Raw genomic sequence first — 25,061 nt, forward strand, 5'->3', positions numbered from 1 at the left:
AACGAGCCATTGATAAGAATGTATAAGAAAAAAAGAATCGTTTGGACCCGAGTCCATGGCCTCTGAAGTAGAGCAAGACATGTAGGATCAGATTGTTTTTTTTTTTTCTTCGGAGGCAATGGATTCGGATCCCAGTAGTGCACATGGTTGTTTTTCCTCCTCGTACTTTCTTCTTAATTACCGTTATTCACAAAATTATTACAATAATAGTTTAATAATAGTGATCTCTTACCACGGATGCTAAATTACTATATAAATCAAGGTATCGACATTTCTAAACTGAAAATTTCTGATCTCATCGCCATGTTCATCCGCTGAAACTTACTGAATCTTACTCTATTATTTTTGCGTGCCATTTGGTATGCGCTCAATTGGTGCAGTATTATGTAGTTTATTTTGATAAGTTGCATGTTTGTACCACTTGCTACGGTTCCATTTTATTGCTGTATGTTTTGCTTTGTACTGACTGAGCTAGCTGCGTCCTAGAACATTGTTTTTTGTGCTGTTCTCTCTGCTGCCAGTGCCTGATAAGTGAGGCCAAGGACAACTCAAGCCGTGCTTGAACGGCCTTTCCCTTGGCTCCCTTTTTCCCTCTATAGTGAGAAAAGAATAAATAAAGAAAGAATATAACATATCAGCTTTCTTCGTACTGGTGGTTCAGGATAGACATATTTGTCTTGGAAATAAGCCGTACGTATACGGATGCATTTTCATCCCACATGCCTTGTTCTCAGAATCAATACGCACCGTAGATCAAGCATGATAGTTGTGGAATAGCAAACACTATATCCAGTTGCAAAATGCACTTCCAAATCTCACCGGCATGTTGGCCTCTCGGTCAGTGATGTTTCCATACTGGTATACGAAACACTCTGCCCTGCTCCTAAAACGGGCTCGCGTATCGTTTGTCCACCATTGTTTCAGTGCCCCGTCAGCGTCGAACTGGCTCCCTTCAAAGGCACGGGATAAGAAAACATCAATCAGAGCTCGTGATGTTATCAATATAAGAGTCGTGCTCTTTCGGAAATGTTTTTTACGGCTATGTGCTATCGATCTTGTGGTTAAGGGCGAGTCGCTGAATGATTCTTGACAACTGTCTTTTTCACACAGTTCTAAAAATACGTAGGGAGTGGAACAGTAGTTTGCAGAAATTATGAGCAACAAAAGTTGTTTGTAATTCTCTATAAGCCATCACGAATAATTTCTGCTTAGTCCGTTGGAAACAGGTTCTTAAGTAATAAAGAATATTATTGCAACAAAACACGTCGGTATGAAATTTTCATTCATGGAATGCAAATTTCATGCTGGCCATGCCAAAGATATAAAATATATGCGGTTGCCAACGTCGCACATTGTCGAGCTTAATGCACAAGAAATAACCTAGAAAAATTAGCGTATAACTAGGTGTCTGCATGTGAGGAGTTTTAGCCTTAATAATTATATAGGATTAACATTTCTGTGCAGATTAGGATATGGCTTTCCATAAAAAAAATGAAACACGTCAGAAAGATTGGAATAGTCATTAGTCACAATACTCACCCAAGTCGTCGAAGCCATGTGTCATTTCATGGCCAATCACCATACCAATGGCCCCGTAATTAATCGAGCTGTAGGAACAATTCCAACAAGAAATTACCAACTAGCCCAACTTGAAGTTTTAATTGTGATCAAGTTTTTGCAATACGCTGATGACATCACGGTATGGAGCACTCACCAAGATCTGCTCACTCAGGAGGCTGCCCTTCAATCAGCTTTAGATATTACCTATTACGCTTCTTCCATTGGCCTTCAGCTTTCCGTGTGTAAAACTACTTACACGTGTGTCGCTAACCGCTGGGGACGCCGTAAACTTACTACAAATCCAATTCGTCTCTGTCTATCAGCCACCCCACTATAGGAAAGTCTGAGCGTAAAAATGTTGGGCTTAACTATTCACCCATCAGGATCATTGACTGCTTGGCTTTCTCAGGCAAAAAAAAAGTAAGCTTTTCAGACTATGGGTTTGATTAGAAGAATCGCTCCTAAAACGGGTGGCGCTGGCTCGTCTGTTGCGCGCCACTTGGTGAGGGCGGTTCTTTCGCCTTAAAAAGCTCCTCAATATCAACTGAAAAGGCAAAATTGGCTCCCAAGTCTTTTGTATACCTTTCTGTCGAAGTAAAACCTGAGTTGATGTTTAGCGCTCGTCCTGTCTTCTTCTATGTCTGTGTCGTTGTTACATGCGCTAATCTTTTGAATCAAAAATGACACACCAGTTCGACGTCAGTGCTTCGACGTTTGCCACGCCGCAGACCTGAGCCCAGGCATGTTGAAATTGTGCTTCAGCGGTGCCTTAATACTTAACGTTATTGCCTCCAATTTCCATATAAGGCCAGCTTTTCTTTTTCCGCAGCCTCTCTAGAGACTTTAGCTTTACGTAGTCTCGCAGCGTCCGAGACGGTGTGCGGATCTTAGTTCAACACTCGTTATTTCTATCCAGCTGTCCCCTGCTTTACTGCTGAGATGGCCCCTTATAGTGCCCTATCGTCCCTGTTCTTTCTTGAGGACCTTGCTTGAGTCGCTGTCCGCTCACTTTCAAGTTACACGACTGTCGATGTCTAAAGAAGAAGATAAAAGAAAACGGCAGGGTTACCTTTGTTAAAAGGATTAAGCGCCCGTCTCAGTTCACCGCGTCAAATGGTGGAGGTTTAACCGCGGCCTCCGAGCTTCGGTTTAAGGGCGCGCTTGATCGCGGAGGTCACAACTTTCTGGAGTCATCTGGGAGCCATCGCGTTAAATGGGGGACGTTTACCCTCCTTAAAATGGTCATAACGATCGAAAGCACCCGCCGCGGTGGCTCAGTGGTTAATTAACGCTCGACTACTGTACCCGAGTGCCCGGGTTTGAACCCCACCTGTTTGAAGCCACTCTGATTTGATTTCTTTTTTAGCTTGAAAGCAACAGCCCAAACCCGAAACAAACAAGAGCGAACGGATAAGATCCTTGGTCGGTGTGGTGAACGTACGGATGCTTTCGCACTAAAAGCTTTGTGCCCAAATAACCCTTCCGATAATAAACGTATTTAAGACATTGTTGCAAGGTTCATTCAAGTGACTGTATACCCGCGGGCTTGCGTTTGCAACTACTTATATTTATATCACTGTACATGCCATGGTAAGGACTTACATAGTCTCCTCCTCCCATCCCAGAAAACGTAACAGAAATGTTTGAGCAGATGATTTCAACAGGAAAAGAGGGAAATCTACTTAATAAAGAATACAGATTTCAGCCGCTGTTTGAAAAGCGGTAAATACTCGTTACATATTTTTGGACGCTTTTTCCCCTTCTGTATGCTTTGTTTACACAACACTGGTGAGACTGAAGCTTGAATACGAGTCATTCATCTGGAGCCCTTATCAACTGCACATCATTAACAAATTAGAGACACTTTATTAGAGACAGTAGATTCATCACACGTCAGTACTCACGCTATTCAAGCATATCTCTTGAATAGCGTGAATGCACCCATTCTAATGCCCCCATTCCCCAGGCGGAGCAAAACCATGGATCCAATGTTGCTACTATGTTGACATTGCACCAGTCCTATAATGGACCAGGCATCGCCAACACATTGCCAATATTGGGCCAATTAATTGTGCTGCCTGGTTGCTACAGGTGGCTGTAGTAGCTGCTGCCGTGTTATCATGGCGCAGCCTAGTAAAGCGTGACGTGCGTACGCATCCCCCCAATGCGGGTGGCCGCAGTGATCTCAGACGTTTTTAATGCAATTATATATGTAGAGAATAGACACAAAACATGAAGAGCCATGTTTGAAATGCTAGTCAATGCTATAAGGCAGATATGTTTTGTCAACATGGCGATGGGTAGCTGCTGTTCGGCAATGCAGTCATCATTTTTCGAGACATTCCTGAAGGCCATCGTTATACTTCTGGGGAGGGTGTAATCGGTTTCATTTGTTTTGTTTTGTTTGCGATAAATTCAGTAAGCGCCCATATTTATGTTGCTTGTGAGTATTGGGTGCAGTCTAATTTAAAATATTGTTGAAATAACCGGTAGCTAAACACAATGCTGCATTTAAAACACTGGCGCCACGGACTCCGGGCCGCCTTCTTCATCCACAAATAAACCCTATCCCGCCATCGCAACAAAATGAAGTAAGCGAGGTTTAAGAAGCAATGCTGGGTGGAAACAGCGTAGAGTGCGGCACAAAAGGTTTGCGACACAACTGCTCCGGCGGAACAATTTGTTGTGCTTCCTTTGGAGTAATCCTAATTTATTGCTTTGCGTGAATGCAAGTGATTGGATGTTGGCAGCCACATGACCGCGATGAATTAAAGGTCACGTGAATGTCACTTGTTCCGGGTCGGCGCCAAGCACATGGGCATAAGGCCGTTGTGAACGCTGTGATAGCCCAGTTCACCACGAACCCTGTAAACCTTCGGCATTAACAAAAGAAAGGCAGGGGCGAGGAGACGGCTTCAAAAGCCTAAAACGTGTTACTAATTAAGCGAAGTGTTTTCAAGCGCTGCTGTCAAGCGTACGTGTAATAAGGTAGTGTTGCATCGCGACAATTGTGTCCCGTGATTCATTTCAAATTTCACATTGCATGTTGAACAGTTAAAGGGAAAAATGCTTTGTAATATTATTCGTACACTATCCCTGCACCAGTAACTGCTCTATGAAGGAAAGTGAATTTCTTTCATTTTTGGTAATAAAGAAAACATCATAAAGTGTTGGCTGCTTATGAAGTTAGTATCAACATGAACAAAATTTTGTACCTTACCGCGGAAGCCCGTGCTGATAGAAGACGCCTTGAAGAATTCCCGAAGGATACTCTGCAAGGCGAAACATTCAATCGTTTTATGCCACGGGTTGTCGATTTTGAAGTCTCAGACGCAAGAACTTTTGGCAGAATATATTCGATCTGATTGTAAAGGACGTATCAAAGTTTTCTTGCAGCTCTGTTTTTGACATCGCAATGCTTACTTGAAAAAAAAAAAAAAAAAAGAAAAAAGAAAAAAAAAAACGTTAAGAAGAAAGTTTCCGCATTTTTCCTCCTACATCTACTGATTCGGTGCCCCACTATAGGTATCGAGGGCATGGCTCTAAATAATAAACTAATCACACAAGGCAACGTAACCACACATTCTCGAAAGTCCCAGTTCCTCCTGGTTAAGGTAACGTTCAACAGCAGCGAGTTAAACGCAAGAGTTTCATAACGCATTACGAAAGTGGCGCTGGCGACGCGTTCGATTACATAATCAGATATTGCGCCTTTGATTTTCGAGCGGCACTGACCACGTCAGAAGCTTCGCGTGAACTTGATGCTTCATCGGGACTGCTTTGAAGGTAGTCGCATGGTGGCAGCTTAGTAACATTACTGAGGTTCCTCTAACAGAATTAAGACATACTTTTTACGCTTAGTGCGTGCTATAATGCCGCAGAGTGAGTTGAAAATTGGCCACCAACTTGAGATTAGAACTCTGTTGTTTGAGTGTAAAAGTAGATTTGGAGAAAAAAAAGTTTATGGCTTTGAAGTATGCTGTGCTTTAGGAATGCTCAAGATGCTGCAATATCCTGTACCGTATTTGCAATTGCTCACCCATTTCATTACTGCTTGGGTTATAAAAGGCATTCACGACAGAGGGACCAACTAGCCATCTGCAAAAGGTGAGGAAAAGAGAGTGTTTACCGATGCACTGAAAATACATCCTAGCACGAGAGATTCAAGCTTTGTGTGTCAGGACTAGCATTGGTACCTGCTACCTCTCCAATAAAAATTACGAATGCATCACTGAGGGAAAAAAAATTTAGGAAACAATCGTTTCATTACTGCAAAATTTAATGACCTTAATTAGCAAGACCTTGCTTGAAAAACGTTTTGATCGGGAGCTTGAAAAAGATGTTTTGGGATGAGATACATATTCCTTCGCTGTGTCCTAGAGTTTTGAAACATTATAACGACTTACTCTTTGTCCTTGTCGTACGGCTCTCGCAGCTTAAGCATTTCCAGTATCCAGTGGTTCCTCACCGTATAGCGCAGCATTTGCGCGAATGAACAATTGCTGCAGAACTGTGGTACCTGTAAAAGGGCAGTCCCTGCTGCTCTTAAGTGACACTAAAGGAAAACCTAACAGCAACAGCGACCTAAGCTGCACAGGTAGATTACCTGTCGGATGCCCTAGCTTCGCGCAGCTCACCAAGTCACAAATGATGCTTTCGGTTATGTCCGCATTTGTAGCGCCACAAAACACGTCATACACTAAAGCGTGTATAAATCTGGCGTATCAGAGGCAATGAAAGAAAGCAGCGAAGCTCTTTCCGCCGCTCAAAAGGACTTTCGTTTCGGTACTGTTCAGTATCGCGCTCCTAGCTTTGTGTCTCCCCCTTCGTAGCCAGTGTGATCGGCTCAGCCCAGAAGCGAAAGTGTTCGGCAAGAGGGAATTCAGTCGAGCTTTAGTCCTTCTGCAGCAACGAAATGAATTGAAAGACTAGTGCGAGCAGACGGCGGGGCAGCTGCGTGCCGCAGAGCTATATACATGTGATGCGGAGTGAACTCGTCGCGCCCGACATATCATCATCATCATCATCATCATCATCATCATCATCATCATCATCATCATCATCATCATCATCATCATCATCCTGACTATACCCACTGCAGGGCGAAGGCCTCTCCCATATTTCTCCAATTAACCCGGTTCTGTGCTAGCTGCATCCACTTGACCCCTGCGAACGTCTTAATCTCATCCGCCCACCTAACTTTCTGCCGCCCCCTGCTACGCTTTCCTTCCCTTGGAATCCAGTTTGTTATCCTCAGCGACCATCGGTTATCCTCTCTTCGCACTACATGTCCTGCCCATGTCCATTTCTTCTTCTTAATACTCGAAGTCAACGTAGATAATAAGATAGAGTTGTGCTTGTCGGCAGACAAGAAGCCGACTGGCACCATGTCTAGACTGAAATGCGGCGGGAGTCTGCGGCCTCGCAGCGGCTGGAGTAGCGGCGGTGGCAACCTTAAGAAGGCGAACCTTCAAATTTCGGATACTGCCGTATAAGACAAAGATGATGATTGCAAGGTCGCGCTCTGTTATTTTGTCTTTTCCTTTCCGCCTTGAGCCACACGGTGTCCACCCGCTACAAAGGGAGTAGCCATCATTGTCAGAGCTCTCTGATCATTAACTATAGAGCGCCGTCTAGCACCACCCACAAGCTACTTCGTGGCGGCGGCGGGCAGCGCTCGGAAAGAGCCCGAAAGTCGGATTGTATAGCGCGTGTTTCGTGTTTCTGAAGTCACTGCGCACCACGGTCGACGACATTTCCGCAATATCTCTTGCTTTCAGGTAATTTCTCTGCTTATACAAGCCTATTTTGTTTTTGGTAAAACAATATCCAAGTGATACCCTGTCGAAAAAAATTTCAGAATCGTGTCAAAAATACGACAAAATATTGTGTAGTTCTGTCGTGAACGTCACATTTTTCTGTAGTTCTGTAGTTTTTCGGTAGTATATTTCAGTTGTCTGTAATTCTGTACCACATTTCTGTTGTAAGTACAGAAATTTCTGATGTTACTACAGAACATTCTGTTGTCACAACAGGTTTCCCGTCAAAAACCGCACAAAAATTATTTCGCAACAACAGTAAATTTTCTGCAGTTTCTTTCGACTGGGTATTTGTTCAAAAGTACATTTATTCTATTCAGACCCAGATTCTTTATAGGTTATATTTAAAGTCGAGTTTTACCCACACTGTTCACACTCGAGGGAGTAACATGAAGCAGTGAATGACAACAAAAACCTTTCGTTCTAGTATCGCTACACTGCTATTGTTTTCTACCCATAGATCGCTGTAATCGGTTGCACTTATGTTGGATCCCTCCTATCATCAGGGCAGGCATGGCGAGGATAGACTGATGAGTAAAGTTAAATTCCCTAGCGACACTTTTCGATAAATGCTCTGGATCATATTTGGTGGAAAATTTCGCTATGCTCGTTGCTACAATTTGCAAATTGTGGAGAGCAGGGAGCAGTGAGCTCATTAGCGAAGCTAATAATAACGTAGAGCAGGAATTATACGCTGGTCGAGTGGGCGAGCAAGTGAAGCTTCTTCTTCAGAAAGGTGCGATAATGCTAGGCTTCCCTGTCATTCACTGCGAAAGAAGCCATTCCGAGCGCACTGGCTGCGTCAGAAAGGGATAACGTCTTTGGGGCCAGGTGTAAATGTCGAATAAATTTAAGGTGACTGCCACTCTGTGGTAACCACATTGTTGAATATCAACCCTGTAGGAAAAAAACTACAGAAAATATTCTGATGTTACGACAGAATTTCTGCGCGGTTTTTAGCGGGAATCCGGTTGTGACAACAGAACATTCTGTACTAACATCAGAAATTTCTGTAGCTACAACAGAAAAATGGTACAAAACTACAGACAACATAAATATACTACAGAAAAAACTACAGAACTACAGAAAAGTACTACAGAACTACAGAAAAATCTGATGGTTACGACAGAACTACAGTAATTTGTCGTATTTTTGACACAGTTCTGTAGTTTTTTTTCGACCGGGAAGATATTCAACTTGAGACTCTTCGAAGTGCATTCGTAGTAGGTGATGCATGGTAAATAGGGCGCGTATACTTACGTATCGGTAAAGTTGTTCCAGATAAGTAGTATTGTAAAGCCAGTCCGGATATCCAATTTTCGCCGCCATTTTAGTGAGCTGGAGAGGGACCAACGTAATTGGGTCACATTGTGCAACTTGTAGACTGAACGTAAACTACACATTGTTCAGCAAACTCCAGTTCCCGCACAAGAAGCGTTTTAGACGCGTCACTCCCTGAACAATTAGACGTGCAGGTTTAATTTCACCCTTGAAGCTGTAGTACTCGTACCACGAATATAGGAATAATAATTAATAAAAAAGAACATTCCGTAATGCGTAAGAGGATTAGCGGTTTAAGCTCCATTTCTCGAAATATCACAAGAAAGTTGCCACAACACCTTCTGCTCTGCAGATTTCTTCGTTTCAGTGTCCATCCAATCAGCGTTTTGCAGAGTTTCGTTGAAGACAACCATGAGTCGCTTGACAAGATCTTCGACCTGGAAAATGCAGGTGTTGGCGCTTTGGCTGAGAGCTTTTGCACTATTACCTTCGTTAATAATATTTCAGGTTACACAAGGTGCGGATGTGCAGTGCGCTATCAGTGTAGAGACGCGGTAGTGGTGAGCATTCTCCGGGACTTTGTTATGCAAAACATTTGCGGTAGGGTTTCACTGGGCGTCCACATATATTTTATGAATAAATTAAAAGTGAAAATTTTTGATTTCTTGTTAAACGACCATGAAATGCTGTTTTCATAATGAATAACTGCTCTTTAAGTTCTTTTGATAATTGCCGTCGACTATTACCATACGCTTTCCTTCACCCTCTGTGCCCGGCTTCAGAGCACCCAGAATGTGCCGAGATTACATAAAAGCAGACTGCTCTGTCTCAGCCCTCCCCAGAGAATTCGAGACACCCTTAACTTTTAGCGTTAACAAATAATGAGTGCTTAAACTTTAATTACTGAGTTTTACTATGAATGATTGATTTAAACTTGCGCTTATTAGTGTAGCCTTCTAAGTGCGCCGAAGCATCAGTGCGAGAGTTTGACCCCCATAGTTTTCATGACGGCGACCTAGGCGGAAGATCAGTTGGTTCGAAAGACTTTTAGGTTACCTCTGCTTTGGCTTCTTTGCTGAATTTGTGCTGGACGTAAAGCAGGCCCACAATCTCTGGCATCACTGCGTTCACGATGGCGACGCACTTTTCCCATCTAGGTCTATCGGCGACCACTCCTGATATTGATTTCGTGAGTTCGAAAGACGCGTTTCGAAATCGGTCAGATACCTGCGCTGCCAATCCTAGCATCACTTTCAGGCCGGCGTAGTTGTATAGTGTGTATCTGAAAAAATAAAGTCATAATAAGGCACCGCACCTAAATGACAGAGGAGGCTGTAGCTCAAGATTTTTAGCCGCGCACAACATTGTAATTGTACCTAATCCGCACAGTTGTGTAGCTTTAATCGCTTGATGGGGCTTCAGCTGACGTAAGTTAGTTTTGTTCCATATGAGCCCTACTTCGCATCTGGATATAGCGAGAGCACGGTAGGAATCGCAAGCGGAACTTCTTAAGTGGGAATCAACACAGCGTTGCTGTTATGTTATGCTTTCGGCGTCAGACTTGTCTAGAGGGCTCGAATAACACATTAGAAACGAATGTATTAATTGAATGAATTAATATTACTGCTATCCTCATTTAACAGGAGTCATGGTTGAGGCACCATGCCTAGCGACTTTAAACTTTGTGTCCACAAAGCGAGCCTTTGTGGTAGCCGCACGGTTTAGGGGAAATGATCTAGGTGGCCACATATATATTCCTGATGATGATAAGAGAGTAATTACTCATTGACATCCCCCCAAGCGCAGCCATGCGGCTTCAAAGGAAAGCTATACGGATTTCTCAAAAACTTCGTAGTTGAGAAAAACATTTCCTCCTGGTTCCGGGCAACCCTTGTCCGGTGCAGTCACCCTACCGACTTAGCTGTAGTAGGGTGAGAGCGAACTGATCAATAACTCCAAGTCGGAATGGTGTTGTTCGAATATTTAGGGGAATCCCTCAAGGAGTAATTAATTGCTTGGGTGAATGTCAGTGAGTAATTACACCCTTATTAAATGTCTACTCCGCCTTGGGGGATTCCCCTAAACATTCCAGCCATATTCCTGATAACCTTCAAATGCAGTCCAGTTTTGCGTTTCATTGTCTGCAGCACGCTGCGATGATTGCGCCTTTAATACTTCACATCACGTTTGGTCCATTCTAACGTTTTTTTTTTTTTTTTTTTTTCATTATCGTAAATTTTCATGTCTCTTCAAAGGGTCTCTGCCTCCGTCGATAGTTTGTGGGGTAAGCAGGAATTTTCGTATGGTGTAGCTACGATAGGAAAAACAAATTATTCTAGCTCGATCATCTTAGTGCAAAGCGTTTGAGGCTATGTATTTACGATAGCACCCTAACTTGCAAGTCCGGCCAACGGCTTACAGGAATTAAGAATTAAATAGATGTGCACCGCGCATTCTTTATTCCCACCAACGGGCATTGGCATGCCTTCTTTGCAAAGCTGCAAAGTAGGCAACAATCACTGCCACATTCGTCGAAAGTTTCCGATCGTCCAGTTTTGGCTGCATATATGCCCGGTGCTTCGTAATCCTTATTTTCCTCCTCAAGAAAAGTCCATAATAGCATATTCCGACTAGGAATTCCTGTTATCATAGCAATGTCCAAATTATGAATGTGTAGCTTTTAACATCTTTAACGAAGATATATATCATGAGTGAAGGGATTACATTTGATTTCACTGGAAGATGTGCCATTGCCGTTTTGCCGGTTTAAAGCCTAAATGTCATCTGAATGATTTCATTAGGAGTATAGTTTCTTTACTTACGGGTCAGCGCATTTCAAAAAAGAATCCAGTCCACTGTAGTACTTCAATGCGTACAATTCTACAGTCTCGTTGACACATAACGTAATGTTCACCCTGGAGAACTGTTTCGAAAGTAAGTCGAGGATCCGTACCTATCGGAAATAAAAGTCCATGAATTTTGTAGAATTTTAGCCACAACAAGAACTGATAAGTCAGAGGGCTGTGAATTTGCATGCTGCACGTGCTCTTGTGACATGCGAATAGAGGAGGAAGGTTGCTGCATTGTTAGCATTTCATACGCACAAACTGCAGGTAACTCAGATTTTGGATGGTCGTATTAATTACGGGCATGAGCAAGCTTGTCTCGAGGGGCAAATGAGCCTTGCCGCGGAACAAAGAAATATAGTTTCAAAGCTGCTTTCTCATAGGCACAGTTCTGGTGGATTTCTACCCCGCGTTATTTTGCTGCTGAGCTCGAGCACAAATACTGCGTCTGAAGCTTATAGTCTGAAATATGTTTCGTCCCGATAGGCCGCGCTTGAAACAAAACTGAACTTCGGCTTCCAAGAAAGTCAGCTGTCGCTCCTTATATCAGCTTCGCCCGTTCTTTTGCGGTGCAAAGTTTCATGCATCGTCAGTCAACTGCGGGTAAAGATGATGGTGGATCTACACTTACAGTGCAGTAGCGAACTCTCCTGTTACAGCCACGAAATAGATTGCTTACGTTTGTGAAATTCGTCTGCAGCTCCCCAATGGTGGTTCTGTTGTAAATTTGCATGAGGTCTCTTCGCTCTTCGGGAGGTGCCGTGAGCTGTAATTAATGAAATACTATATCATTTGATTTGTTAACCTTAAAGGTGTCACTTTCGGTAAATTACATAAGGGTTCGAGTTGGTAATCATCAAATTATTTCACAGTTCTTTAAAAGATTGTCACAGCGACACAAATTGTGATGTTGAAGTTGAAGTTGAAGGCAGGTGATGACAGCGCTGGAGTGGAATCAGCAGTTGCAGTCTGATGCGTCTCGTCGAAGAACGGCGGAAAAAGTTACGGTACCGACGCGCAGTGGAGTAACTTAAGGGTATGGCTGGTGCGATGGGACATGCATGGCGCAGGTACGCATGTTTTTTGACGGGGTGAGCTGCAATAAAATTCATATAAATATAGAAGGTGGAGATGTGGTGATGACCTGAAAAAATTTGTAAGTCCGACTGCGATCTTAAAAATGACACAAGGACTTTGCGTGAACACTGGGAGCGAATGAAACGACCGGTCCAATTTGGATGACTTCAAGTGCATCAATGAAATATCTTGATATAGGGGCTGTAAATTGGAGATGCTCCTATTTTGGCGTAATCGATCTAACGTAGGCGATGTTGATCCTGGAAAGCTCATAAAAAACACGCGGACAACAGCAGCAAAAGACGGACACACGAGCGTTCGTGTGTCCGTCTTTTTCTGCGGTTTTCCGCGTGTTTTTTATCGCTTTTCAGGATAAAAATGGCTAACCAACTCGCCCAAACGCAGCCATTATTCGACGTAGGCGAGCAATCCTACCTGTTTATATGTTTATGTAAATGACTCCTGAGAAATTTTAGGGTTCTTCTTGGAGAAGAAATTGATGAGCAAAATGAGAGAGAGAGAGAGAGAGAGAGAGAAAGAGAGAGAGAGAGAGAGAGAGAGAGAGAGAGAGAGAGAGAGAGAGAGAGAGAGAGAGAGAGAGAGAGAGAGAGAGAGAGAGAGAGAGAGAGAGAGAAAAGTCAACATTGAGATCGAGAAGAACATTCGCAGAGGCGGAGTAGCAACAATATATTTTTGCTCAAAGCCTTCGGTTGTTTCATTGTTACACCTTGCGACGCTCTATCAAAATGTTAGCCGATTTCTGGCGGCTGCGCCGTTGAGGCATCCTCTTCGCGCTCACATACTTGATGGCTGCCGTGCTCAAGCGTCGACGCAGCACGCGCAAAAATGGAACACACACAGCTCCAAAGAAAAGTTGCAGGTGGTAAAAACGTAGATGGTTATTGGAAAAGCGAGTCAGCTTGTCCTGGCTTGTCTTGGCATTGTGGACGGGCGAGGAGCTCGGATGTCGCCGTCTTTTGTCATTTCATGTGACAAAACTTCTAATGCTTGGGGCCTGTGAGACGATCATATATTTCGTAATCGCGGATGTTGTTGCCGCCGCCGTTTCACGATAAAGTTCAAATAAGAACGTTGTGCAAAATTAAAAAAAAAAAAAATTGCAAATAAGACTCACTATTGTGTAGGACGCACTACGAAAAAAAGAAAAAAAAAAAGAAACGCGTCTTATATACCTTCAAATGCGGCAGTTATACCCAGGTATTTATACAATAGGATGAGCTCTGTTGGAATATTAGCCAGCGTTTAAGGGAAAGAAAACGGCTCACGTCTGTGCTGAAACGAAATGAGTTTGAATTTATTCGTGTTAAGTATCATTAGCCAATCAGCCCATCTTTTTAATTTGGTTAAGACCATCATGAAGGTAATTTTGCTGAGAAGTCGTCAGGAAATATACGGATATTACATGAGAGCAGCTCAGGTCAGCCATTTATGCATATTAAGAACAACGCAGCACCTAAAACAGAGCCCCGGGAGGTGCCTTGTTAATAGTACTGACAAAAAGCGATACGCAAAAAATTCTTGAATTCATTTGAAGATGTTAGGGAGCAAGTTCAGTTCAGAAAGTTTTAGTAGTAGCATCAATGGAAAATTTTGTCGAAAGCTTTATCAAAATCTAGGAATATGGCGCCAGTCTGAAAATTCAGAGTGAAGGATGGCATGCGGGTCATGAAAGGGGACTGCCAGTTGTGTGGCGCAGGATTAGTTTTTACGAAATCCATGTCGCGCAGGGTGACGGAGCTTTTTAGTATCAGGATAATTGATGATTTCAGAGCTTGTGATACACTCCATGATTTTAAAGGGTAAAGAGGTAGGACGCTAATTTTATGGTGACACCTTAGTTTAGCGTAATTCTAAAAATCACGCACAGAACAGGACAGCTTGAAATAAACACGGCAAGAGCGCTGCTAGTAATTCACGTTCTATTGCACACGGAGCAATAAAAAAGGAATGCTAAGTGCAGGAACCACACACACACACACACACACACACACACACACACACACACACACACACACACACACACACACACACACACACACACACACACACACACACACACACACACACACACACACACACACACACACACACACACACACACACACACACACACACACACACACACACACACACACACACACACACACACACACACACACACACACACACACACACACACACACACACACACACACACACACACACACACACACACACACACACACACACACACACACACACACACACACACACACACACACACACACACACACACACACACGCACACACACACGCGCACACAGGAGCGTAAGAGCAAGACTGGGTGCCTTCTGTAGACATTCTGATGTAGAGTACTTTGTAGGCATTCTTAGAGGTGTGTATTTTCCTTTTGGGGAATACCGCGGTAAGCTGCTGTTTAGCAGGTTGCACCAGTATTATTCAAAAGGAAGGTGCACACCTATTGCATCTTGACAGTACTGACCTCTCGAATTGAAACATGGTGGTTAATCAAACTGTTTGTATTTCGATCGAACGCAACGAAGGAACGGAAATGAATATAACAGGTCAACATTTATAGATAAAAGAAAGGAAAGTGGGTAAGCACTGGCAAATGAGAACTTGTAGTCGTAATAAAAAAAAAGACAACGAGATGAACATCAACGGAGTAGGTAGTTTGTTGAATTGTGACATTATTCTTATCATCACCTTTATCAACATACATTCGGCTTAGTGAGTATAATGAGAAACAAAAGAAAGCCGCCAGGTACTCACATTGGCCAACTGCCCTTCGAAGTCTACGATCCTGTCGGAAAGTTCTGTCAGCTCCGTTTCACTGATGTTGGGCCTCATGAAGCTGAGTGCCGTTTTGACGAGCTGCTTGTAGGCACCAATTATTTTTTTGTTTTCTTGTTTTTCTGGATGTATCAGCTGGTTTCTGCCCACAGTGAAGAAGTCTAACTGATCGATCTGAAGAAAAAAAAAAAATCCAAATTGCGTCAAAAAACCGAATACTCGGAAATTGTGTTCATCACTTCTTCTCGAATTGCCACTCAATTACTGACAAAAATGCCGTGATGTTTGCCGTTAGCGCACGCTTGCAAATCGATATAATTTATTGGAGATTATGGGGATGTAGTAGGCGGAGAAAGGCTTGAACTTGTGCCAGGAGTGAAACAGTGCTGTCGGCTGAAGCATACTGGTCGAGTATAGCTAAATATTAACCCTGTAGATTTTGCTAGATTATAGCACTGGGCACAGGATTAAGGGAGGAGGCTGCACTGATAACTTGAAGTTAAAAAAGATCACTTTTACAAATTTTATTTTCCTAAATGACACAACCATTTCTGAATGATTAACCAAAGCGTTTGTGAGATATAACCAAATTTATAACTCGCTGCGCATTTTGCAATACGAAAACTAACAGTTCCAGTTTCAACAAACCGAGAGAGAGAGAGAAAACTTTATTGTGGGGAGTAGTCTTAGTGGGTCTTAGGGAAGAGCCAAGTGGCCGTTAGCTGGTGGCTTGCGGCGACTTCTTCAGCGCGGTTTATGGCGCCCATTGTATATCGGGGCTCGCGTTACGCAGCAAATATTTTTCGATGTTTTCACGGTCCTGCATTTTTTGTCTTCTTAATGTTTCAAGTTATAATCATAATAATTGTTTCTAAGCATGCATGTCTATTTTTTTCGTATTCCACTACAGAAACACTTCCAAGAGGGACGCATGACATTTTTACCACGCAGGTAGCAAGTTGATGAACTTCACAGTCACCTTTAAATCATTAGCAAAAAATTATTCATCTGAATAAAGTCATTCCGAAGAAAGTTGAGTTTCCAAACCTCTGAGCATTTTAATAAACCCAAACTATTATTTCGGTTTCCCCGTATCAACAAAATATTTCCCTGTTTCAGTGAACTTGCTTTTTTGCTTCTTAATTTTCAAGTTTTTAATCACACTTGTTTCGATGCGTAAATGTCTATTTTTGTTCGCATTTAAGAACAACAGCGTTCGCAAGAAGGATGCATGGCGTAGATGGTGCAAGCTGGAGCGTTACTGCGCGAATTGAAGCTGCAGACTACCCGTTCGGAAACTCATGTACAGGGTCGTACACTTCTAGCTATAACAAGATCACCTCAACAGCGTTCGCAAGAAGGATGCATGGCGTATATATGGTCCAAGCTGGAGCGTTACCGCGCGAATTGAAGCTGCAGACTACCTGTTCGGAACCTCATGTACAGGATCGTACACTTCTAGCTATAACAAGATCATCTCTTTCAAAGTGCCATTGCACCCTACCCAGCGCTAAGAGTGAGGTCATGCGAAGCCCCACCTACGGTTCCCTCTGTACGTGTATCGTTTTGCTGTGATGTGCGCCTACGTAGGACGCAATGTTGCTTTGAAAGCTCTTACCGTGTTACAGCTAGAAGTGGACGACCCTGTACTTCTAGGCCTTCATCTTTTTGTTTACGTCGTTTAACTACATGGCAAAGCTGAAAGCTTGTTTGAAAGCCTGCTTGACAGGCGACGAACAGCGCATCAAGAAATCCTCCCGTCACTCTATCAAAGTCGCAAAAAAAAAAAAACGCAAGGAAAATAAATGAGGAAATGAACAGGCAAAACCAAGTAAAGAAAATACTAAGGAGGAGCTTGGCTATAAATGTAGCCGACGTCAACACTTTTGGAGAATGCTAGATCACATATCGAGCTATGAGCTCTTTATTCATTCTCACAAAACTCAGTTTTCTGCCATTTAGGCTCACGCGAACAATCGTCGTATTTTTTCCCGAATAGATAATTTGACAAACTTTGCCCACTTATTCTTCATATATTGAGCTTTGCAAGGAACTACTGAAAATAAAATTGTACGATAACTTTTATCATTGTTGCATTTGTTTTAAAGAACATTCCTTATTGAAAAAACATTGTTTTTGGTAATTATGTTATTAAAAAACGACAGTTGGCGGTATCGTAATTATTTTGGTTAATTGCACAACTTCCACCTTTATGCATATAATTTCAAAAGGAAAATTTGCTGGAGCTAGGTATATAAGAGTTATGATTGTTGGCGTGGGGTACTTATTTGGTACATTTTTTGACAATAAGAATAAAAGAAATATTTTCCTGTATTTGAATTTTTTATTAGAATACAAAAGGCGATCTTTAATATAGACTACTAAATTCTGCTTAGTGTTTTATATTAAAAATATATTTTCTGAAAAGTGGTCTCCTACTTTAATTCCTACTTTAACGGTGCGAGTTGAACCGGTAATTAAGAGCATGAGCAGTACACGTCAGTGCCAGGCACAAAATAACAAGCTTCCATTTCTGGAGAAAAAAAGGAGATTGAAAGAATTCGGTATGCAGGCACCAATGAGCAAGCGAAGCGTTTTTTGCGAGCTCACTCTAGCGCGGAAAAGAAAAGAGCTGTTGCATTGGTTGCTTCAATTAGAGCAGCAGGCTGCTTACCCCGATGATGTTTGAATTCAGCATCTTGATGTCTCTCCCTACGCTGACGGAAAGGATGGGGAAGAATCCAGTCTTGTTCAACACCTGAGTGCTATTTTCGAACACCTCTCCAATGCAGTTTTTTGTTATCGGCCAGTGAGCGAGCCCAGATATGTTCAATATTGCCCTCATCACATCAGGCCGACCTTCTGAAGTTGGAACATCTGGGGAAAAAAGGGATTAGTAAATATACATAAAACGATGGAGGTATCAGCATGACTTGGAAGTAGTTATACGAGAGAAAGATATTTTAGGCATGCTTTTACATCATTGTGCATGGTTTGGCGATTTGAATTATTTGGACCTTGGAGCTGCGCCTTAAGCATAGACGCGATAGCGCCTATAACGCCGCCTTTCATTACGCAATTTTTAAATTATTCTTATATAGGTCAATTTTGCGGGAAAGGAGGGAGGAGCATATGTGTCTCCCATTCCGATGAACACGTACGCTTAATTAGGTCAAGGTCATTTAGTTCAACGAGCCGAAATGCGGGCGCGCCCCGAGTGGTAGGCCTTATACTCTAAATAATTCACAGGGGAACACTGAAGTCTCCTTAGGCGCGGAAATGCGAAAACAATGGGAGACCATGGCTGGTTCTGCTGTGAGCTCGTTTTGCGTTTTATTGGTTTTCCGACGTCCACAAGTTTACTTGTTTTTATCAACAATTTTTTTTTAAGTTTTGTTTATATTTTTGTCAACACTTTATTTTATTGCATTAGCAATACTATTACAGGTTTTCGCCTCGCCGCGTAGCACCGGCCGTAGCCACGGTATATGCCGTTGCCTAGCAACCGTTTCAATCGAGCTCCGCCAGAAGAAGAAGAATAAGGAAAAGGAAAAGTAAAAGAAGAAGAAGAAAAAGGCGAAGAAGACGAAGAAGAAGAAGAAGAAGAAGAAGAAGAAGAAGAAGAAGAAGAAGAAGAAGAAGAAGAAGAAGAAGAAGAAGAAGAAGAAGAAGAAGAAGAAGAAGAAGAAGAAGAAGAAGAAGAAGAAGAAGAAGAAGAAGAAGAACAAAAAGAAGAAGAAGAAGAGGAAGAAGAAGAAGAACAAGAAGAAGAACAAGAAGAAGAAGAATGAAAAGAAGAAGAGCGCACGGTCACCGGCAGCTAATGCTTTCGCTATATATTCGGTTTAGCAGCATTGAACCCTTCTCAATTATATGTGGGCTGGTAGCTTACACTCTCGCGTCATACCCTTAAATTATGAGCTTAATTGTCCCCAATAATGTAGCACCTTACACTGATAGGGCGTGATAGGGGAATAATGTAGCAGGCAAATGAAGCTTCCGCCGTTGCTATCGCGATTAAACTAGGGTTAACTAGAGTTACACCGCAACTAATGTTTTATTTTGCTTTGCTCGCTCGCCTCGGTAACAGAAGCCTTTGGTGGTTGGAGTTCTCGCGTGCGCGAGATTTGCTTATAAGGCAATAAATGTCTTCGCATTAAAATATGCATAGCGTGAAAACCTCTTCAGCGCTCGGAAGCGCCAAACTAGGTCGCTGACTGGAAATCACACATGTAGGGGGTTTAATTAGGGCTCTCGGGATCTGATATGGGGAAGTTCATATAAGTGATCGTAGGGAAAAATGGCACCTATGCTACTGGATCCACTTCGCTCTTCGATGAGGTTTCTCTTTTAGATGCCACGGGTGCTCTTACATGCATACCTGCTATCGGGTTGAATAAACATTCCATTGCCTGTTTAGCTCAAACAGCGGTGTTGAATCGGTAGGTGAATACAGATTTTGGAGGATCATCTAATCAGAAATATGAACAGCGCTACATATTGTGGCTCATGTGATTTGAAGCAACGCTAAAAAAAAAAAAAAAAAAAAAAAAAACAGCATTTGGCAGTTGAATGAAACCTAAGTCTTATTATTTGCCTTCGTATGAGGCTTTTCACTCTATTTTTCGTTAAATCTCACCAAATAATTTTAGTCAATAAGCATATTTTCCAGGCTCAGTATGAGGATTATTTCCTAGCCTAACGATGATTTCGAAGCTTGACAGCACCCTACGTAGAGTAGTAGGCGAACCCTACGATATATTTCTTTATGTAAACCTCCTTAATTTGTGCTGTCTGTACTATGGTGATCCTGTTAACAATTAAGTTAATGCATTTAATGTATATTTAATTTATTTTTTAAATAGGATTTCAATAGAACAGCAGTAGTGTTTGCCGAAGGGATCCCCGGACCGTGCACACAACTTCCTTATCACACCACTTTTGTGGTGTAAAGTTAATTTTCATCTAGGAGCATCAGCTAGCTTTGGGCAAAAAAAACAAAACAAAAATGTGCTACTAACTTTTGCTTGAAAGGACTGAAAGCTCTCGTACCCATGCAGGCTTTGTATGCAACAGCAGCCTTGTCTGTCATGTTTTGGCATTCGTAAACCAGCGTCATGTTTTCCAGTATGCCTAAACGGAGGAGAAACAGGGGTGATGATGTTCAAAAGCCCCGTTCCCAGACTCGAGAAGCTTTAAGTAATAACACATGTTAAGCATGAACAGCTGCAACAGGATGGTGCTGTATGGCAGTTGTGCGCCAAACGGGTAAGAGGATAGTGCACCCAGGTTGGCTGCGCGCACGGACAAACTGCAGTAAATCGCCCCTAGATTTCGACACCATCGGTCCTACATGAGCGTTTTTAAAATAGACGGGTAAAATAGTAAGTGTTACAATTTCTGCGATCTCATAGGCCTGCTTTGGCGACAGAGAACAAAAAAACGGAATGTGTAATTTGCGTCGCCGGGCTCATTTATGGGCGATAATGGGGAAATAACACCTCTCTAAAAAGATATTGCGTGTGCAAAGAACACTCATCCTTGAAAGACATAGCGGAATCGTGAAATAAAAAAAAGAAAAGAAGACAGACAGAAGGCTAAATTGTGCATGGCTTACCTCTAAGCGTCTCCTGCAGGTCATCGTTGAGGATGCGGAAACTACCCAGCGAAGACTTGCTCCCTGGTATCGGGTGTTTCTTTATCCACCCGCCACATGCGTACGAGTAAAAATCGTCGCACGGGTCAAAGCACGGGTCGAGGGACTCGTTGATAAGCTTTGCTGAATGGGGTCATTTGGTCGGCAGGCCAATCGATCGATCAATCAATCAATTAATAAATCAGTCAAGCTACCATTCAACCACTCAGTTGAATCAAAATAAATAATCTATCCCTCAATCAATCACCAAACCAGTAAGTCATTGTTGTCCCCTTAGTAACTCATTACGCGATCAAATCATAAATCTTTTTTTTTTTGTCGCCCTCTCTGCAGGTTGCTTCGGCGAACATGCTAAAATACCAAAAATAACGGGTTTGAAATAGAAAAAAATTGTTTGCAGCAAGAAATCCTGAGGCCCGGTGAGCGCAATTTGTTACAAAGCGTTTCTCTCTATACAGTTTGTAGATAGTTGTTTGAATCCAAGCATACTGTAGAGAGAAATGCTTTGTAACAAATTGCACTCACTGGGCCTGAGGGTTTCTTACTGCAAATGTTTTTCTGTTTCAAACTCATTAGTTTTGGTATTACAAATCAAATAACAAGTACTGGAAAGGAAGACTAGAGACTCGAGAGTCATAGTGGGACTGGACGTCAGCAAAGCGTTTGACAGCGTCAAACACCAAGCGATCCTGTTGCCACTCAGTCCTTTAAATGTTAAAGTAAGCTGTACAAATATCAAAAGCTTCCTCACGGACCGAACCGCGAATATAGAAATAGGGGGCACAACAAGAGATAACATTAAGCTAGGTCCTCTACCCTTTTTAACATTGCAATGATCGGACTGCCAGAACGACTCAGAAAGATAGAGGGCCTCTGCCACAATCTCTACGCTGACGACTTCACCCTTTGGGTCGACAGAGAGGAGAGTAATGGCCAGATAGAAGACACCGTACAAAGGGCAATCTGGGAAACGCAAAGCTATCTTAGACCCATAGGGCTAAAATGCTCGCCGGAAAAATCGGAGATGCTAATCATGAGCAAGCAGCAGGTCAATATCCAGCTCCCAAGGGTGGACAAGATCAGGATATTGGGTATGGGGATACAACAAAATGGAAGAAACAAAGAAACAATAAACAGACTAGAAGCCACGACCAAACAAAATTGCATGCTTCTCAAAAGTATAGCAAACAAAAACGCGGGGATGAAGGAGGCGAACCTACTTAGGCTTGTCCACTCTTTCATTATTAACCGAATCACCTACGCTATCCCGTACTTAAAGACAACTAAAGCAGAGAGAGACAACGTAGACATCCTCATCAGAAAAGCTGTCAAAGCAGCCGTAGGTTTGCCTGCGTGCACATCGACCTAGACGATCCTCAACCTAGCAGTGTCAAAAACCCTGGAGGAAATGTGCGAGGTGAAACTACAGCACAATTATATCAGACTAACTGGCAGAAAACGGGCAGATCCATCCTTAGGAAGCTGGGCTACCAAAACCTAGAATCGGGAGAGGGGATAACCGCCATCCCCAAAGAAATTGTCACCAAGTTAAGAATATCCCCCATCCTTAGAAACACGCACCCCATACACAACGAGGAACGCAGAAGAAGCCTAGTCCAAGACATCAAAGCTCCCTCCTCCAAAAACAGGGGGTAATGTACACCGATGCGGCAGAGTACAAAGAACGGCACTACGCTGCAGTAATAGTCAGCGACAAATATAGGCGAGCTAATCTCGAGCTGTAGCGTAAGACACTCTTCACCAGAAGAGGCAGAGATGGCGGCGATTGCCCTGCAATCACAGATCCATCAAGCAGAATCATCACAGATTCTAAAACAGCAATCAAAGCCTATGACAGCGGTAAGAAAGAGGCCGCCAAAATTCTGCAAGCAGGCAAGGAGAACGTACCCAAAGACCTATTTAAAATAATATGGCCCCCCGCCAACGAGGTCGCCCGAGGACTCACCCACCGGGCCCCTGCGCGGGCAGACTACTCCCTGTCCCAAAAACGAGACTTAACCACATACAGAGAAATTCTACAACACTACAGAATGGCCAGGAGAACCCCCTCCCCTCTCCATAAATCTCTCACAAAGAAGGAAGAAGTAATCTAGCGAAAACTGCAGACGGGCACATTCCCAAACCCGTATATCCTACACAAATGACATCCTGAGGTGCACTCTTCCAAATGTAAGAACTGTGAAGGAATAGCTACCCTAAATCACATGCTCTGGGCTTGCCGGATGCATTGAAATAAAGAGTCATGGCAAGCCTCCTTTCACAGCCAGGAAGAACAAATACAAAAGCAAGCCATCCGTCAAGCCCAGGCCGCCATCGGAAGCCATCTGATTCCGGATGGGGGAGATAGACGGTGAAAGGGGGAGCTGCGTCTTACCCGATCATCCATACTCTCTGACGGGTGTAAATAAAGTGCTTTCTTTCTATCTCTTTATACAGGTAATTAACTGAAGCTGTCTAGTTTAATTTCTAATTATTGGAGTTGAGTCCCAATGAAAATTTCGAAGCCCTGAACGAGACGATGCCATATTAGTCCCTTAGCTCGGCTAAGCCCGATTATGAAAGTGAAAGCTTTGTTATCCTTGGCTATGCTGTCTGCTAAACCAGATTAGACTCATATATCGATAACCTAGTTCAGAGAGCAGAAGTTCGATTAAGCACGGTCAGACAGGGCTGATATGGCTTAATTCTTACATATATTCGTGCAAGCGAAAGCCGTGGAAATCAGAAATCAGAAGACGCTATCGCCGGGGTTCTCCGTACTTCTCTGAGGTCTAGTACACTGCACTACCGGGGTCTAGTATTATTCGCCGAACACTTCACTGTTACGAATAATAGAGCAAACAAAAATTTGGCCTCATTTACCTAAAGGCTTCATTCGTTCGAACTTTCGAATGTGATCGAATGCCTGAAAGCAGCACCAGCTTTGCACATAGCACTCATTGCCTGAAGGTACTGCAATTTCTGTAAATTGAATCCTTATTTCAGAAGGTAAATATGAACCATTCTTCGGCCTAGTTATCGGTAAATATCGTGCAAGCGTCTATTTCATTTCAGGGACACCCTTAGGCACACTGCAGAACTCATGAGGGACTCAAGTGAAAGAATAATTGCAGTAATACTCTACCTCGCTGCTTGCACATTTCGGTTCGGCAGACCGTATAGGTTCCTGGGCAGAGGAATAAGAAACAAATTGGTCACGGGGGAAAATGCGTTATCTGAGACTGAAAGGTAAAACAACGTTATTATAAACGCTTCTCGAGATATTGTTCTTCAATGAAGCGGCCCGGACCACTGGAATTAATAATAATACAGTTGGCTGGTGGCTCTAGATCATTTTCATGATCAGATAAAAATATGGTTGCCATAATTTCCCCGTTAGACATTCCCTTGAATTAAATGGATGGGGGAGAATTGTGCTTTCGGGCCAAAACCCCTTGATTCCCCTCGAGATATGATTGATAGATCCCTGTAACCCATCACCTTTAAGACCCTCTACTACGGCATCTCTCATAGCCTGAGACGCTTTTGGACATTAAACTCCATCAACCAAACCACTTCCCACGCGTGCTACAGTGCACCTGCATTCTTTCGTTGCTCGAACAGGAATCGAATGGAATAGCCTAACTGCCGAAGCCGCACTGCCCATCAACACCGTTTATTTTAAGATCATCGAAAATATTATTCCTTAACCCAAGTGTCGTTCATTGTACTACTAGTATCTCGTTTTGCCTTCCTCCTGCAATACCCCTATTCGGAACATTTGAGGTGTTCAATGAATAAATAAAAATGTGGAGCCCCTGAATGTGTTGGTAATCTGTGACATTAAATTAAGGCAGTGAGAAAAATTATTTACATTGCTTTTCTTGCAGGTACAGTGAAGTGGATAAGCAGCTTACCTTCTGGATATTCTACTTCCACTGACTCTGAAGCTGCCCAGGCTCTCCATGCTAAAAGGCACACTGCTGCGATCATATGTGCTGCAGGCAT

General features: G+C 42.9%; 1 protein-coding gene across 1 annotated transcript in view; it reads right to left on the reverse strand.

Annotated features, from left to right (window-relative positions):
- LOC146181986 (neprilysin-1-like) overlaps positions 1–25,061 on the reverse strand; it is a 30,856-nt gene extending 5,795 nt beyond the window's left edge. The window contains exons 1-15 of the mRNA XM_084575875.1: positions 24,971–25,061; positions 21,015–21,176; positions 20,450–20,530; positions 18,072–18,274; positions 15,377–15,571; positions 12,186–12,272; positions 11,483–11,613; positions 9,717–9,942; positions 8,999–9,097; positions 8,640–8,717; positions 5,967–6,079; positions 5,600–5,658; positions 4,781–4,832; positions 1,540–1,607; positions 820–950 (exon numbers count right to left, since the gene is read on the reverse strand). Of these exons, the coding sequence (XP_084432001.1) occupies positions 820–950; positions 1,540–1,607; positions 4,781–4,832; positions 5,600–5,658; positions 5,967–6,079; positions 8,640–8,717; positions 8,999–9,097; positions 9,717–9,942; positions 11,483–11,613; positions 12,186–12,272; positions 15,377–15,571; positions 18,072–18,274; positions 20,450–20,530; positions 21,015–21,176; positions 24,971–25,061 (1,776 nt within the window). The remainder of the gene's footprint in view (positions 1–819; positions 951–1,539; positions 1,608–4,780; positions 4,833–5,599; positions 5,659–5,966; positions 6,080–8,639; positions 8,718–8,998; positions 9,098–9,716; positions 9,943–11,482; positions 11,614–12,185; positions 12,273–15,376; positions 15,572–18,071; positions 18,275–20,449; positions 20,531–21,014; positions 21,177–24,970) is intronic.

Source organism: Amblyomma maculatum, chromosome 8 (assembly GCF_055883805.1).
Source record: "Amblyomma maculatum isolate TAMU_Amacu chromosome 8, ASM5588380v1, whole genome shotgun sequence".
Classification (NCBI taxonomy): domain Eukaryota; kingdom Metazoa; phylum Arthropoda; class Arachnida; order Ixodida; family Ixodidae; genus Amblyomma; species Amblyomma maculatum.